The following is a 17,730-nucleotide window of genomic DNA, read 5'->3' on the forward strand; positions in this document are numbered from 1 at the left end:
GCAACAGCCACCACCCTCACAGCTACCGGCAGCAACAGCCACCACCCTCATAGCTACCGGCAGCAACAGCCACCGGCAGCAACAGCCACCACCCTCACAGCCACCGGCAGCAACAGCCACCACCCTCACAGCCACCGGCAGCAACAGCTACCACCCTCACAGCAACAGCTACCACCCTCACAGCAACAGCTACCACCCTCACAGCAACAGCTACCACCCTCACAGCAACAGCTACCACCCTCACAGCAACAGCTACCACCCTCACAGCAACAGCTACCACCCTCACAGCTACCGGCAGCAACAGCTACCACCCTCACAGCTACCACCCTCACAGCTACCGGCAGCAACAGCTACCACCCTCACAGCTACCGGCAGCAACAGCTACCACCCTCACAGCTACCGGCAGCAACAGCAACCACCCTCACAGCTACCGGCAGCAACAGCAACCACCCTCACAGCTACCGGCAGCAACAGCTACCCCCCTCACAGCTACCGGCAGCAACAGCTACCACCCTCACAGCTACCGGCAGCAACAGCTACCACCCTCACAGCTACCGGCAGCAACAGCTACCACCCTCACAGCTACCGGCAGCAACAGCTACCACCCTCACAGCTACCGGCAGCAACAGCTACCACCCTCACAGCTACCACCCTCACAGCTACCTACAGCCACCGGCAGGAACAGCCACCACCCTCACAGCTACCTGCAGCAACAGCCACCACCCTCACAGCTACCGGCAGCAACAGCCACCACCCTCACAGCTACCGGCAGCAACAGCCACCACCCTCACAGCTACCGGCAGCAACAGCCACCACCCTCACAGCTACCGGCAGCAACAGCCACCACCCTCACAGCTACCTGCAGCAACAGCCACCACCCTCACAGCTACCTGCAGCAACAGCCACCACCCTCACAGCTACCGGCAGCAACAGCTACCGGCAGCAACAGCTACCACCCTCACAGCAACAGCTACCACCCTCACAGCAACAGCTACCACCCTCACAGCAACAGCTACCACCCTCACAGCAACAGCTACCACCCTCACAGCTACCGGCAGCAACAGCTACCGGCAGCAACAGCTACCACCCTCACACCTACCGGCAGCAACAGCTACCCCCCTCACAGCTACCGGCAGCAACAGCTACCCCCCTCACAGCTACCGGCAGGCAACAGCTACCACCCTCACAGCTACCGGCAGCAACAGCTACCGGCAGCAACAGCTACCGGCAGCAACAGCTACCACCCTCACAGCTACCGGCAGCAACAGCTACCACCCTCACAGCTACCGGCAGCAACAGCTACCACCCTCACAGCTACCGGCAGCAACAGCTACCACCCTCACAGCTACCGGCAGCAACAGCTACCACCCTCACAGCTACCTACAGCCACCGGCAGGAACAGCCACCACACTCACAGCTACCTGCAGCAACAGCTACCACCCTCACAGCTACCGGCAGCAACAGCTACCACCCTCACAGCTACCGGCAGCAACAGCTACCACCCTCACAGCTACCGGCAGCAACAGCTACCACCCTCACAGCTACCTGCAGCAACAGCTACCACCCTCACAGCTACCTGCAGCAACAGCTACCACCCTCACAGCCACCGGCAGCAACAGCCACCGGCAGCAACAGCCACCGGCAGCAACAGCCACCGGCAGCAACAGCCACCGGCAGCTACAGCTACCACCCTCACAGCTACCGGCAGCAACAGCTTCCACCCTCACAGCTACCGGCAGCAACAGCTACCACCCTCACAGCTACCGGCAGCAACAGCTACCACCCTCACAGCTACCTGCAGCAACAGCTACCACCCTCACAGCTACCTGCAGCAACAGCTACCACCCTCACAGCTACCACCCTCACAGCTACCTGCAGCAACAGCCACCGGCAGCAACAGCTACCACCCTCACAGCTACCGGCAGCAACAGCTACCACCCTCACAGCTGCCGGCAGCAACGGCTACCACCCTCACAGCTACCTGCAGCAACAGCCACCACCCTCACAGCTACCTGCAGCAACAGCCACCACCCTCACAGCTACCGGCAGCAACAGCTACCGGCAGCAACAGCTACCACCCTCACAGCAACAGCTACCACCCTCACAGCAACAGCTACCACCCTCACAGCAACAGCTACCACCCTCACAGCAACAGCTACCACCCTCACAGCTACCGGCAGCAACAGCTACCGGCAGCAACAGCTACCACCCTCACACCTACCGGCAGCAACAGCTACCCCCCTCACAGCTACCGGCAGCAACAGCTACCACCCTCACAGCTACCGGCAGCAACAGCTACCGGCAGCAACAGCTACCGGCAGCAACAGCTACCGGCAGCAACAGCTACCGGCAGCAACAGCTACCACCCTCACAGCTACCGGCAGCAACAGCTACCACCCTCACAGCTACCGGCAGCAACAGCTACCACCCTCACAGCTACCGGCAGCAACAGCTACCACCCTCACAGCTACCGGCAGCAACAGCTACCACCCTCACAGCTACCTACAGCCACCGGCAGGAACAGCCACCACACTCACAGCTACCTGCAGCAACAGCTACCACCCTCACAGCTACCGGCAGCAACAGCTACCACCCTCACAGCTACCGGCAGCAACAGCTACCACCCTCACAGCTACCGGCAGCAACAGCTACCACCCTCACAGCTACCTGCAGCAACAGCTACCACCCTCACAGCTACCTGCAGCAACAGCTACCACCCTCACAGCCACCGGCAGCAACAGCCACCGGCAGCAACAGCCACCGGCAGCAACAGCCACCGGCAGCAACAGCCACCGGCAGCTACAGCTACCACCCTCACAGCTACCGGCAGCAACAGCTTCCACCCTCACAGCTACCGGCAGCAACAGCTACCACCCTCACAGCTACCGGCAGCAACAGCTACCACCCTCACAGCTACCGGCAGCAACAGCTACCACCCTCACAGCTACCTGCAGCAACAGCTACCACCCTCACAGCTACCACCCTCACAGCTACCTGCAGCAACAGCCACCGGCAGCAACAGCTACCACCCTCACAGCTACCGGCAGCAACAGCTACCACCCTCACAGCTGCCGGCAGCAACGGCTACCACCCTCACAGCTGCCTGCAGCAACAGCTACCGGCAGCAACAGCTACCGGCAGCAACAGCTACCTGCAGCAACAGCTACCACCCTCACAGCTACCTGCAGCAACAGCTACCACCCTCACAGCTACCACCCTCACAGCTACCTGCAGCAACAGCCACCGGCAGCAACAGCTACCACCCTCACAGCTACCGGCAGCAACAGCTACCACCCTCACAGCTACCGGCAGCAACAGCTACCACCCTCACAGCTACCGGCAGCAACAGCTACCACCCTCACAGCTGCCTGCAGCAACAGCTACCGGCAGCAACAGCTACCGGCAGCAACAGCTACCGGCAGCAACAGCTACCGGCAGCAACAGCTACCACCCTCACAGCTACCAGCAGCAACAGCTACCACCCTCACAGCAGCAACAACTACCACCCTCACAGCTACCTGCAGCAACAGCTACCACCCTCACAGCTACCTGCAGCAACAGCTACCACCCTCACAGCTACCGGCAGCAACAACTACCACCCTCACAGCTACCTGCAGCAACAGCTACCACCCTCACAGCTACCTGCAGCAACAGCTACCACCCTCACAGCTACCTGCAGCAACAGCTACCGGCAGCAACAACCCTCACAGCCTCAAACACACACACACGGGAGGAAGAGTAAACACACAAATAAAGCAATGCTGGCATGCACAGTCATTCACACACGACGCCGACGACACAAACACAATTCTGCATAGACGAGCAAACATACACAAAAACACTGACATTTGCCTAGATTAGTCCAAGACGGATACATAGGTCGTTCACTACACATTCACTCTTCAGGCAGAAGTCATTAGGTTAAATTAGGTTTAGATTGCACATCTGAAAACCTTATACACCGAGCACTTGAGTTAAACTGTCCATTTGATCTATACAAGGCGATGAAGTGTCATTGGATGCTGAATGGTGGTTAGTGAACAGGTCTCTCTTGCAAGACGTTTAATCGGAATGAGAATAGCCTGTTAAAGGGTTCCATCCATTTAAAAGTGGTTTCTGACTGAACAGTCACTCTACTAGGGGATTTGAATTTTGGCATTCGATGTTGAACAGTGGTTAGATGGTGAAGACTTCTGACTGAACAGTGAACCGTGCGTGTCACTCACGTGCGTGTTTGTCGGCCAGGGCGATGAGTGTCGAGGAGATGTCCCTGCGTCGATAGAAACACACCACTTTAGCCTCCACGTTTCCATTGGCAGTCTGCAACACAACACGAGAGAGAGAGATGAGATGGAGGGTTACCATGGTAACGACCGTAATCCGCCAGCCCAGCCTGCCACACGTCATTGGTCACACACCGAGAGAGTAGAGTTGGAGTTTGCTGATGATCTGAGAACAGAAAGATCAATACAGGCTAGGCTTATACGTACTAATGAGAAACTAGCCTGGTGAAGTTTTACATGTTGTAGAAACAGTAGCACAACTAGGCTAGGCCTACGTAATAACTAAACTATTTTACATTTCAGTGTTGGTTGATCAAAGTGGGTGGACTACTCATTGATGAGGCACATTTTTCTGAATTAGTCTTCGCTTGATTCATCACCTCCTTCCTTCTCAAACGGCTTCAGAGAAGATGACCCAAAGTCCCTCCCCTCTTATCTTTTCCTCCAATGCGTTGAGGATTCGGAGAATGAGGGATCCAGGAGAGACTTATCGGGAAAGAGACAGTGTTATGCCTGTCTGGGCAGACTGACTGAGTGACATGAGAGAGGCAGCTTAGCTAGGCCTACACTCAGCTCTGTGTCTACTGTCAATCACAGACAATAGTCTCCAGTACAATTAAACAACCAGACAGGACAGGTGGCACCTGTTCGGACAAGGGCTGTTACAATGACAGTATCACCACCACACTGGCAGTCATGAGTCATACCTCACCAAATTCCACATGACCGTTGAATCACAGTAACTAGGCTTCTCCAAAACTGCACTCTGATGTCGCAGATGGTCATTAGTAGCCTACCAAACTTGCTAACAGCTAGTCGCTAATGGTCTGGTACTCTCCGCTCCACTGTCCCGCTAATCACTCGGACGTCAATGCAAATACAATCGAATTAAACATTTAATGAGAGCCCTGGCATTCAGAGTTTGAGCGGAATAGGATCCCCAGTTGCCCGGCGAAAGCCAGCTCCTCATAGCTGGTTGATGCATGGAATGAAAGAAGTGTTCCTATAAGTAAGTGTTGCACAACATTTCTTCTATAGGCTTTGCAACAAAAAAAAACAAGCTCTCCGAGGCTGAGGCTTGGCCTACTATATTTATTTCTCTACCGACCCGTAGCTCTCATGTCTGTAGACATGAAGGCTCACATAAAAAACATTATCCCAGAAACCTTAGACCCACTCCAATTTGCATACCGCCCCAACAGCTCCACAGATGATGCAATCTCTACTGCACTCCACAGTGCCCTTTCCCACCTGGACAAAAGGAACACATATGTGAGACTGCTGTTCATTGACTAGAGCTCAGCGTTCAACACCATAGTTCCCTCAAAGGTCATCACTAAGCTAAGGACCCTGGGACTTAAACACCTCCATCTGCAACTGGATCCTGCAAGCCCCCATGCTCATCGACTGGGCTGTAGTGGAGCAGGTTGAGAGCTTCAAGTTCCTTGGTGTCCACATCACCAACAAGCTATCATGGTCCAAGCACACCAAGACAGTCGTGAAGAGGGCACGACAAAACCTATTCCCCCTCAGGAGACTGAAAAGACTTGGGTCCTCAGAGCCTAAATAGAGACTGGATCATCAGTGGATCTGTTGGTGCGGTATGCAAATTGGAGTGGTTCTAGGGTTTCTGGGATAATGGTGTTGATGTGAGCCATGACCAGCCTTTCAAAGCATTTAATGGCTACAGAAGTGCGCGCTACAGGTCGGTAGTCATTTCGGCAGGTAACCTTAGTGTTCTTGGGCACAGGGACTACGGTGGTCTGCTTGAAACATGATGGTATTACAGACTCAGACAGGGAGAGGTTGAAGTGCATACAGGTGCATGAAAATGGCCCATTCTAAGTCCAAAACTAAATTTCACACATATTTAATATATGTAAAAGATTAAATTGAGAATAGTCTGACGGGTGAGAATATCATCACTTGTGAATGATGCCCAGCATGTTCAGTCTAAGACAAGAAACTGCACATACAGTATGACTTTTTCCAAATCCTAGTGGCATGCATCATATAGTCGATCCCATAGAAACCTCAAAAACATATAGGCCCATCACAACTAAAGAGTCCAAATAACTCAAACATAGCCAATAGGCCTAGGAGTCCTGGAACATGGTTGCAGAGCTCATAACCTACACACAGAGCCTAACGGAAGGGATTCATATCAGCCCAGTAATTGCGCAATAGCATGTGAAAACAGAGCTTTGACTCCCCGCTAATTTAAAAGAGGATGCCAGCTTCCTCGTGCTGCTATATTTATTTGCTCAATTCTTAAAATGAAGCACAATCAATCTGCTTTACAACCGGTGTAGCCTACCTGGAACATTAAAAACATAGCCATGGGAAGCTCTTCCTACGTTCCCTATTCAAGTGCAGCCCACGGATTACATGGGGGGTTTTTTGTGGGCCATGCTAAATAACATAAAATCCACACATACTAGTAGATATGTAAAGACCAGATTTAAATTGACAATAGTCTGACAGGTGAGAATATTAGCAAGGGCTTGTCAAATTGTGGATGAAGGACTGATGACTTGAAATAGCAGAGCTCTTTCCTTTCATGCAACTTTTTTTCAAATCATTAGTTGCATCTTGCAGCCTTAGAATGTATTAGGGAAAAAAAGGCAAACATGTATGCATAGTTTGTATTAGTGTTGTCACAATAGGGGGGAATACTTGTTGACACTTGTTCCCGTTCTGCGCATGTGCTGTGCAAAAACCTGTCACTGAAATTCACACTTCTACTCAATACAGCAGATTGAATTTACTTTCACACTGTTTAGTGAATAATAGAATACTGCATAGAATGCAAATATGAGCAAAATCAGCCAAAGGCCTACCTGGGATTTGGCTGGAGGAATGGGAGGAAGGAATATACCGTTGAAGTCAGAAGTTTACATACACCTTAGCCAAATACATTTTAAAACACAGTTTTTCACAAATCCTGACATTTAATCAGAGTAGAGTAAAAATTCCCTGTCTTAGGTCAGTTCGGATCACAACTTTAAGAATGTGAAATGTCAGAATATGATTTATTCCAGCTTTTATTTCTTTCATCACATTCCCAGTGGGTCAGAAGTATATATACACTCAATTAGTATTTGGTAGCATTGTCTTTAAATTGTTTAACGTGGGTCAAATGTTTTGGGTAGCCTTCCACAAGTTGGGTGAATTTTGGCCCATTCCTTCTGACAGAGCTGGTATAACAGAGTCAGGTTTGTTGGCTTCCTTGCTTGCACATTTTTCAGATCTGCCCACAAATTTTCTATAGGATTGAGGTCAGTGTTTGGTGATGGCCACTCCAATACCTTGACTTTGTTGTCCTTAAGCCATTGTGCCACAACATTGGAAGTATGCTTGGGGTCATTTTCCATTTGGAAGACCCATTTGCGACCAAGATTTAACTTCCTGACTGATTTATCCACAATTTGCCTTCCTCATGACACCATCTATTTTGTGAAGTGCACCAGTCCCCCCTCCAGCAAAGCACCCCAACAACATGATGCTGCCACCCCCGTGCTTCACGGTTGGGATGGTGTTCTTCAGCTTGCAAGCCTCGCCCTTTATCCTTGAAACATAACAATGGCCATTAAGGCCAAACAGTTCTATTTCATCAAACCAGAGGATATTTCTCCAAAAAGTACAATCTTTGTCCCCATGTGCAGTTGCAAACCATAGTCTAGATTTTTTAATGGCGGTTTTGGAGCAGTGGCTTTTACTTTGCTGTGTGGCCTTTCAGGTTATGTCGATATAGGACTTGTTTTACTGTGGATATAGATACTTTGTCCTGTTTCCTCCAGCATCTTCACAGGGTCCTTTGCTGCTGTTCTGGGATTGATTTGCACTTTATGCACGTTCATCTCTAGGAGACAGAATGCGTCTCCTTCCTGAGCGGTATGACGGCTGTGTGGTCTCACTATTGTTTGTACGGATGAACGTGGTACCTTCAGGCGTTTGGAAATTGCACCCAAGGATGAACCAGACTTGTGGAGGTCTACACATTTGTTTCTGAGGTCTTGGCTGATTTCTTTTGATTTCCCCATGATGTCAAGCAAAGAGGCACTGAGTTTGAAGGTAGGCTTTGAAATAAATCCACAGGTACACCTCCAATTGACTCAAATTATGTCAATTAGCTTATCAGAACATGACATAATTTTGAGGAATTTTCCAAGCTGTTCAAAAGGCACAGTTAACGTGATGTATGTAAACTTCTGACCCACTGGAATTGTGATACAGTGAATTATAAGTGAAATAATCTGTCTGTAAACAAATGTTGTAAAAATTACTTGTGTCATACACAAAGTAGATGATCTAACCGACTTGCCAAAACTATAGTTTGCTAACAAGAAATTTGTAGAGTGGTTGAAAAATGAGTTAACGACTCCAACCTAAGTGTATGTAAACGTCCAACTTCAACTGATCTGCATGTCATTGTGTCAGTAAGGGAAAAAAACTGCATGAAACCTTCTACTCTTCAATTAAAAACCACACACTCTCCCTCATACTAAACACACACCATTCTCGCTCTCCCACAAACACTGCTCCAAACTTTTAATACGTTCGGCCACCAACAAAATTTAAGGAGCAGCGGAAAGAAATTGATTTTGATACAGTTTAGGCTTACATTAGGCCTATATGAATCCTACCTTTGAAGCACATCTTTTCCTTTCTTCCTGTGCCAATCAAATTAGCCTAAACCTACTGTCAAGTTACATTACCAGGTTGTTAGCTAGCTAGGTGACATGACTGAACAACGTTGTTTGTTATCAAACCAATAGTTTTCGAGCCAGGATTAGTTTAAAAACGGCCCGCAACACAAATGTGAAACTATATAAAATGCACGTGAAACTCGAGAGAAAGTAAAATATGCACCATTTTCTTGGCTGTAAACATGCCTGTCGCAAAGCAGTGCTCCATTTTCAGAGGCTGCATTGTCAGTAAACTTGCAAAGCCTGCTGAGACTGGGCCTGTACTCCTGGTTATAACAGGTGATGAAATGATACAATGTAGCAACATTGCTCCCTCTGGGAGCTGCTCCAATGTAACAAATCCCCCCCCCCCCCCTGTGGTATCGTGATACCACTAGGTATTGTAATACTTGGCCTGGAATCTTTAGTAACATTTTGGTATCGTGACAACACTAATACAAACCTTAGAATGTATTCGAAAAAATAGAATATAGGCTAACACAGCATGGCGCTACTGGTCTCCCTGAGTGGCGCAGCGGTCCAAGGCACCACATTGCCGTACTCGAGGCGTCACTACAGACCCGAGTTGTTCCCGGGCTGTATCACAACGGCCGTGATCGGGAATCCCATAGGGCACGCACAAATTGGCCCAGCGTCGTCCGGGTTAGAGGAGGGTTTGAACGGGCAGGGCAGAATGTCATTTTATATAAATAAAGAGGTAGTACCATACGAAACAGAACTACAGTATTCTAAAATGTTGGAATCATAAGTATGACATTTCGGTAACATGATATTACTGTGGTACCGCTATACCATACAACTAGCGTGTATCACAAATAAGTAAATTAGGCAATAAGAGGATCTGTTTCTTCATTAACCTCTCAACACAGAATATTTGGAAATAGTTCCGGGAAAATATCCTTGCAATGTTACTCAGCCATGTTCAACTGTATTCTCCTTACTTTAAAATAATGTAATGCTACAGGAATTAGAAGCAAATCTTACCTGCCAAATGAACTGCTGCAGCCCACAGCCATATAGCATAGCTAGAGCAGAGCCTAACATAAGACTCGGAATATGCTATTTCTGTTCTTCTGAAATACGATATGAGATAATGTAGCCTAATGTTTCTTTAGCCTAAATTAATTCATGGATTTATTGTGATGGTGTCGGCTATAATAAATGGATTCATGTTCCAAAGATCCGAATCGGTGGCTGGCTTGAAGGCTACGCGTGGAAGCCCTGAGATGCTAAAACAAATTTATGTTAATAAAAAAAAAAAAAGGTAAATTACCCCGAGACCAGCAGTTATTTGAGTGACAACTACCGGCTGACAATTTCATGACCACCACAACCCTAGTTAGGGCCAGAGAGACTGTACACACACGCACCACCGTCTCACCTTGTTGAGCTCTTCTATCCGCCGGATCAGCAGTGGGTTACTGGATGAGTTTTCAAAATAAACATAATCTGTTGAGGAAAAGGGGTGGAGGGAAGAGAAGTGGGAGGAGGGAGAGAGAGAAAACACGTCAGTAGAGCGTCTTAACAAGGTTAGCCTACTCTGTATAGCCAACAGACAGAGACAGCGTCAACTGTATTCTTGCGGCGTGATTTGGCCACCTGGACCAATGGAGGACTTCAATAGCTTGTACAGTATATCAAAACACTATTTTCAATATTTTCTTCCCATTCTTTGTCCACTGCATTTCTAGCCCCCTCTCCTCTTTCCCTCCCTCTCCTTTCAACCCCATACCCCTTGCCCTAAAACCCCCCCCCCCCCCCCCCGCAGTCCTCCCTCGCTCCTCTCCGCTCTCCCTCAGGCCCTGGGCTTAGTCGAGTGCGTGCCTTTCCTCTTAAACCTGCATGCAACTTGACTAATGTCAGATTATCATACCCCACACTTGATAGGCTGCCTGGAGCTAACCCCTTCTCCCTCTGTAGTCTCCCTCCACTATCTACCCCCATCCTCTCCGGTCCAACTCTTCATCTTGTCTGACTGAGCAGGTCTCGGTTTTCCTAGGAATTATTTATTTAATATATATATTTTTTTTATATATATACACACAAAAGTTTGGGGTCACTTAGAAATTCATGTTTTTGAAAGAATAGAAAATTGGCCATTAAAATATCAAAATGATCAGAAATAGTGTAGACATAGTGAATGTTGTAAATGACTATTGTAGCTGGAAATGGCTGATTTTTAATGGAATATCTATATAGGCCCATAATCAGCAACCATCACTCCTGTGTTCCAATGGCACGTTGTGTTAGCTCATCCATGTTTATCATTTTAAAAAGGCTAATTGCTCATTCGAAAACCCTTTAGCAATTATGTCAGCACAGCTGAAAACTGTTGTTCTGATTAAAAGAAGCAATAAAACTGGCCTTCTTTAGACTAGTTGAGTATCTGGAGCATCAGCGTCTGTGGGTTCGATTACAGGCTCAAAATGGCCAGAAATAAATAACTTTCTTCTGAAACTCGTCAGTCTATTCTTGTTCTGAGAAATGAAGGCCATTCCATGCGAGAAATTGGCAAGAAACTGAAGCTCTCGTACAACGCTGTGTACTACTCCCTTCATGGAACAGCGCAAACTGGCTCTAACCAGAATAGAAAGAGGAGTGGGAGGCCTTGGTGCACAAGTGAGCAAGAGGACAAGTACATTAGAGTCTAGTTCAAGAAACAGACAACTCACAAGTCCTCAACTTGGAGCTTCATTAAATAGTACCCGCAAAACACCAGTCTCAACGTCAACAGTGAAGAGGCGACTCCGGGATGCTGGCCTTCTAGGCAGAGTTCCTCTGTCCAGTGTCTGTTCTTTTGCCTATCTTAATCTTGTCTTTTGATTGGACAGTCTGAGATATGGCTTTTTCTTTGCAACTCTGCCTCGAAGGCCAGAATCCCAGAGCCGCCTCGTCGCTGTTGATGTCGAGACTGGTGTTTTGCAGGTAAAAATAAAGAAAATCCCTTGAATGAGTAGGTGTGTCCAAACTTCGACTGGTACTGTATATCACCCCCCCACCCAGTTCATATAAACAAAGAGCTAGAGAGCAATGTAATAAATAAATTACATTTCAATCATTTAAAAAAAGTTCAGACCCCTTGACTTTCCACATTTTGTTAAATTTATTAAATATTTTTTTCCCCCTCAAGCTACACACAATTCCTTCATGGCTTGGTTTTTGCTCTGACATGTACTGTCAACTCTGGGACCATTCCAAAGCACGTCCAATCAATTAAATTTTCCACAGGTGGACTCAAATAAAGTTGTAGGAACATCTCAAGGATGATCAATGGAAACAGGATGCACCTGAGCTCAATTTTGAATCTCATAGCAAATGGTCTGAATACTTATGTAAATAAGATCTGTTTTATATATTTTTTTATAAATTAACAAAAATGTATAACAACACGTTTTCTCTTTGTCGTTATGGGGCATTGTGTGTAGATTTGAGGATTTGTATTCGTTTAAAACATTTTAGAATACGACTAACGAAACAAATGTGGAAGAAAGTCTAGGGGTCTGAATACTTTCCGGAGGCACTGTAATGTTCAACCATGCACTCACTCGTGTACTCCTGTAGCAAGTACACTAACCAACTCAATTTGAGCGGTTTACTAATGGGAAACATGCAGCGAATCTTACGCTGAACATGCTCAACCACAGCCTTCAAAAGAGCTCAAAAATGTAATAAAAACATACAGAACAGGCAAACCTGCCTGCCCGTCTCTCCAGCTCACTCTGTCGGTCTCTCTTCCTGCCTGCCTGTCTCTGCCAGCCCTCGCCTACCCTCCTGCCAGATCAGCCTGCATGTGCCCACAGCCCGCGTCTGCTACCCCCACCCCTCCCCCACTGCCTGCCTCAGCCAATCATGCGCCATCACGACCCGCCACGTCACAGTGCAGTCAAATTCCCTCAGAGCCAATCGTAGCATGTAGCTGAGCCCCAAAGACAGTGTGTCCATCCATCTCACTCAGATAGGTAAAGAAAATGCAGGGCCTATTCTAACACCAGCCAAACTTGGCATGATCATCCATACTGTCTGTGACTGCTAGGAAAAAGGTGGAGGCTATGCCTTCTATCTGAGCGGTGTGTTCGCCCTCAGAGAGCCTGTATCAATTCTGCTGCCAAGGAGACGCTGTGTATCTATGCCGTCTACCACAGTTCGGCTCCAAGGAGACGCTGTGTATCTATGCCGTCTACCACAGTTCGGCTCCAAGGAGACGCTGTGTATCTATGCCGTCTACCACAGTTCGGCTCCAAGGAGACGCTGTGTATCTATGCCGTCTACCACAGTTCGGCTCCAAGGAGACGCTGTGTATCTATGCCGTCTACCACAGTTCGGCTCCAAGGAGACGCTGTGTATCTATGCCGTCTACCACAGTTCGGCTCCAAGGAGACGCTGTGTATCTATGGCTCTACCAGAGCTCGGCTCCAAGGAGACGCTGTGTATCTATGCCGTCTACCACAGTTCGGCTCCAAGGAGACGCTGTGTATCTATGGCTCTACCAGAGCTCGGCTCCAAGGAGACGCTGTGTATCTATGCCGTCTACCACAGTTCGGCTCCAAGGAGACGCTGTGTATCTATGCCGTCTACCACAGTTCGGCTCCAAGGAGACGCTGTGTATCTATGCCGTCTACCACAGTTCGGCTCCAAGGAGACGCTGTGTATCTATGCCGTCTACCACAGTTCGGCTCCAAGGAGACGCTGTGTATCTATGCCGTCTACCACAGTTCGGCTCCAAGGAGACGCTGTGTATCTATGCCGTCTACCACAGTTCGGCTCCAAGGAGACGTTGTGTATCTATGCCGTCTACCACAGTTCGGCTCCAAGGAGACGCTGTGTATCTATGCCGTCTACCACAGTTCGGCTCCAAGGAGACGCTGTGTATCTATGCCGTCTACCACAGTTCGGCTCCAAGGAGACGCTGTGTATCTATGCCGTCTACCACAGTTCGGCTCCAAGGAGACGCTGTGTATCTATGCCGTCTACCACAGTTCGGCTCCAAGGAGACGCTGTGTATCTATGCCGTCTACCACAGTTCGGCTCCAAGGAGACGCTGTGTATCTATGCCGTCTACCACAGTTCGGCTCCAAGGAGACGCTGTGTATCTATGCCGTCTACCACAGTTCGGCTCCAAGGAGACGCTGTGTATCTATGCCGTCTACCACAGTTCGGCTCCAAGGAGACGCTGTGTATCTATGGCTCTACCAGAGCTCGGCTCCAAGGAGACGCTGTGTATCTATGCCGTCTACCACAGTTCGGCTCCAAGGAGACGCTGTGTATCTATGCCGTCTACCACAGTTCGGCTCCAAGGAGACGCTGTGTATCTATGCCGTCTACCACAGTTCGGCTCCAAGGAGACATGTGGGGGGAGGGTCTTTCACCAAAGAGCCAATTCAACTGAATAGTAAAGCTTGTCCAAGCAACCAACTACCTGGATCCTCTCCTGAACTTTGACCCCAGGGGGCCTGAGTTTACACACCTACAGGGAAAGTGGCCATGGTGCTTTCAATTTGGTGCTCATTCAGTGCGTGTTAGCCAAGACAATAAGCTGAAAATGCCAGATTGATGCTACTGATCAAGCAACTTTCCTCCTATGCCAGAGACAGCACATCGGTTTAGGATATTATGATGTTAGTTCACAATTTATTTAACCTTTATTTAACCAGGCAAGTCAGTTAAGAACAAATTCTTATTTTCAATGACGGCCTCGGAACAGTGGGTTAACTGCCTGTTCAGGGGCAGAACGACAGATTTGTACCTTGTCAGCTCGGGGATTTGAACAATAATGCTGTGTGATTCCAAAATCAAAAGCAACCATACAGACCCTTGTTTTTATCATTTTCCTTGGGTTTTGGAGGGTAAAAATGGTCAGGGACCCTAAATGCCAGATGAGTCTCGCTCTCCAGAAGAGTGATCTACAGAAAACAAAGACAAATAAGCGATCTATCGGAAGGAATAAGGCTAAATGGACTTTGGGGTGTAAAATGTTGAGGGCCCAGAAGAGTGATCTGCTGTGGGAAACAAAGACATTATGTCCTAGTTAGCCTACTGTGTATGTGTGACAGGCTGTCTATGCTTCAGCCACAAGGGAAGTCCTGATCATTGCCTCTGATGATCCAGCATTGTCCACAGCATTGTATTTTTAAGTGTCAGCTATCTTTGAGGGGAACCCGGCTTTGCTCAGATGCCAGGCAATGCCCTAGACTGGAGAAGGGGACAAGGCACCTACCCAGAGAAGCATCCATTTGATCCTGGACCTTATTAGATTTCAGTGTACTGCCATGAGCGGTTCGACATTGAACCAAAGAGCCGAGGCAACGACTGTGGTTGTCGGGCCAAACGGGACCTAAAGAGAATGTAGCAGGTCAGAAGAGGACTGGCCACCCCTTGGGAGCCTGATTCCTCTCTAGGTTTCTTCCTAGGTTACTGCCTTCTAGTGAGTTTTTCCTAGCCACTGTGCCCGAACGGCCTCTGCATTGCTTGTTCGTTTGGGGTTTTAGGCTGGGTTTCTGTAAAGCACTTTGTGACATCTGCTGATATAAAAAGGGTTTCATAAAATACATTTTATTGATTGACATGGCAATTCAAAATAATTTTGCCCTCTAAAATGCAGGCTTCCCTTTAGTACCTTGGCACTGATTGAATGGCTATTCAGAGGTTCTTGAGAAACTGTCAACACAGTTCCATCATTTCTAAAAATGAGTGCAGCTGTACTGAATCTGCTGTCAAAGAATTCCATTCCCCAGCTATCAATTAAAATGATATGCTGTAAACTACTCTGTGTGCACCAACTGTGTGCATAGCAATGAGTGGCTTAAATTCCCCACTTTGCAAAAACAATTAGATGGGTCCTCTATTCAGCAGAATCAGCATGATCCCAAGCAGACAGACAAACTGTCACCATTTCTGTACAATGCCAACTAAACTATATATTTTATGAACACTAGCTTGATTGTCTCACTCGTCTGACAAACAAATGAATCATAACACAACTGGAAGCCAGTTGACATGAGTTAAATAGTAAGAGACTAGGCTAGGCTATTGTTATATAGTAGTGTTTCCTCCGTGTTAAATAGTTCAATAAAAATAAGTAAAAACATCGTTTCCTCTTGGACTGGTCACATTGACCCCCATCCATCACAATCCACAACTGGTGCCGCTGAACACACACTGTCGTGGTCGAACAGAAACATGTTCACACACCAGCTAACAATGAATGAAGCTTGGTTTAAAACATGTGGCATGACTAGCCTACTGCTGGATACAGTTGCCAATTTGATGATTAAAATGTATTGCAAGGGGGAGGGAGTGTGACACCGGACCTCAGTATGCACCGAACGAGCCAGGTGAGTTGAAAACTAAATATAAGTCAACTTGAACCCGAGTAGACTAACCTTGCTAGGTAGCTATTGTTACTGTAAAGTGGTACATTTTATGAAACGCAAAAGCTGATCCATTTGATATAGAATCAAAAAAAATCGTCGGTCTAATACAGATGCTCTGATTAGACAATAGGCACAATCGTAATGTATTTTTATTACTCTGAAAGTACAACTTCAGAGGCCAGAAGCAGTTAACGTTACCGTGCTCTGCCTCAAAATGCTCAACTCTCCTACCAGAGCCAAATAGCCTGTTAGCCAGCCGACTGGCAAGCCGAACTTACTTTTAAAAGCGAAACCGTTGAATAATTACTTTATTAGAAACAAAAAAAATGTTAACTCTGAAGACGACCATATTGGTTTGTGTGACAACAACAGCGAGACGTTTAGAAACAACGAGGGGGGGGGACCCGGGGTCCCTACGAGACTCTTCATCACCATCCTCCTCCTCACAGTCACCATCATCTTCATCACCGACTGAAAGCACAAGGCACTTTAGCTTTAGGAAATAAAATTTAAAAAAGACAAAACTATGCTGCAAAACCCGCGACGAACCAGGGAGAACGAGACACAAAATTGTCCATAGCTGTGTTCCCCTTACCTCCAACCCGGTACATGTTCGCTGCCATGACTGCCCCGGGTCCTGGCGTCTCCAGGTAGGGCTATCTCTCGCAGGAGCCGTCGCTGTTACCACTGCCGCCGCTGTGTGTTGGAAAATGGTGGATTGATCAATACGAAGCAGACTAGCCAAGAGATCTTAAAGAGACAGTACGCGTTATTTCTCCAACACCTACTCGTCCGGGTAGTCCTGCTGTATTTTTTAATTGAGGCGGACTTGAGTAACCCGCGTAAAATGTGGATACAGTTCGTAACAAAGCGGTTTCCCCTGGAAGTCAGTGCACGAACGAGGAGTGTGTGTGGGGGGGGGGGGGGGGGGCACTATTCAGCATCGTTCCCCTCTCACAACCCCGCCTCCCTACCTGCACGCAACACAACAGTGCTGTGTTATTTCAAAACTAACGGGAACATTTATAAAGTATTAGAATGTTGCTGTTTGAGTAGCCTAGAAAAAAAAAAAACGTTTTGATTGTGGCCAGTTCCTTTAAAAATGTATGTTCATATCTCCCTCTGTCTAGCCCCCTCAACCTTACTGAAGCCAGTTCCACTGCTTTTTTTCATTGTTCCCCTCTAATCAGATACTTATTTAGACCTGGGAAACCAGGTGTGTGCAATTAATTATCAGGTCGAAGTGAAAAGCAGGCTCCAGATCTCTTAGGGTAAGAGTTGAATAACCCTGATCTAGCATTTTCATTGTCCCGTCATCTTCAAAGGGAAGAGAGAGATGGATAATGATGTAGTCTTTAACTAGGCTAT

General features: G+C 47.9%; 1 protein-coding gene across 1 annotated transcript in view; it reads right to left on the reverse strand.

Moving 5' to 3' along the window:
- mta1 (metastasis associated 1) overlaps positions 1–17,154 on the reverse strand; it is a 48,864-nt gene extending 31,710 nt beyond the window's left edge. The window contains exons 1-3 of the mRNA XM_064927720.1: positions 16,958–17,154; positions 10,374–10,441; positions 4,227–4,320 (exon numbers count right to left, since the gene is read on the reverse strand). Coding sequence (XP_064783792.1) covers positions 4,227–4,320; positions 10,374–10,441; positions 16,958–16,985 — 190 coding nt within the window. The 5' untranslated portion in view covers positions 16,986–17,154. The remainder of the gene's footprint in view (positions 1–4,226; positions 4,321–10,373; positions 10,442–16,957) is intronic.
- Between the last annotated feature and the right edge of the window lie 576 nt (positions 17,155–17,730).

The sequence above is a fragment of the Oncorhynchus masou genome, chromosome 21, assembly GCF_036934945.1.
Source record: "Oncorhynchus masou masou isolate Uvic2021 chromosome 21, UVic_Omas_1.1, whole genome shotgun sequence".
NCBI lineage: Eukaryota > Metazoa > Chordata > Actinopteri > Salmoniformes > Salmonidae > Oncorhynchus > Oncorhynchus masou.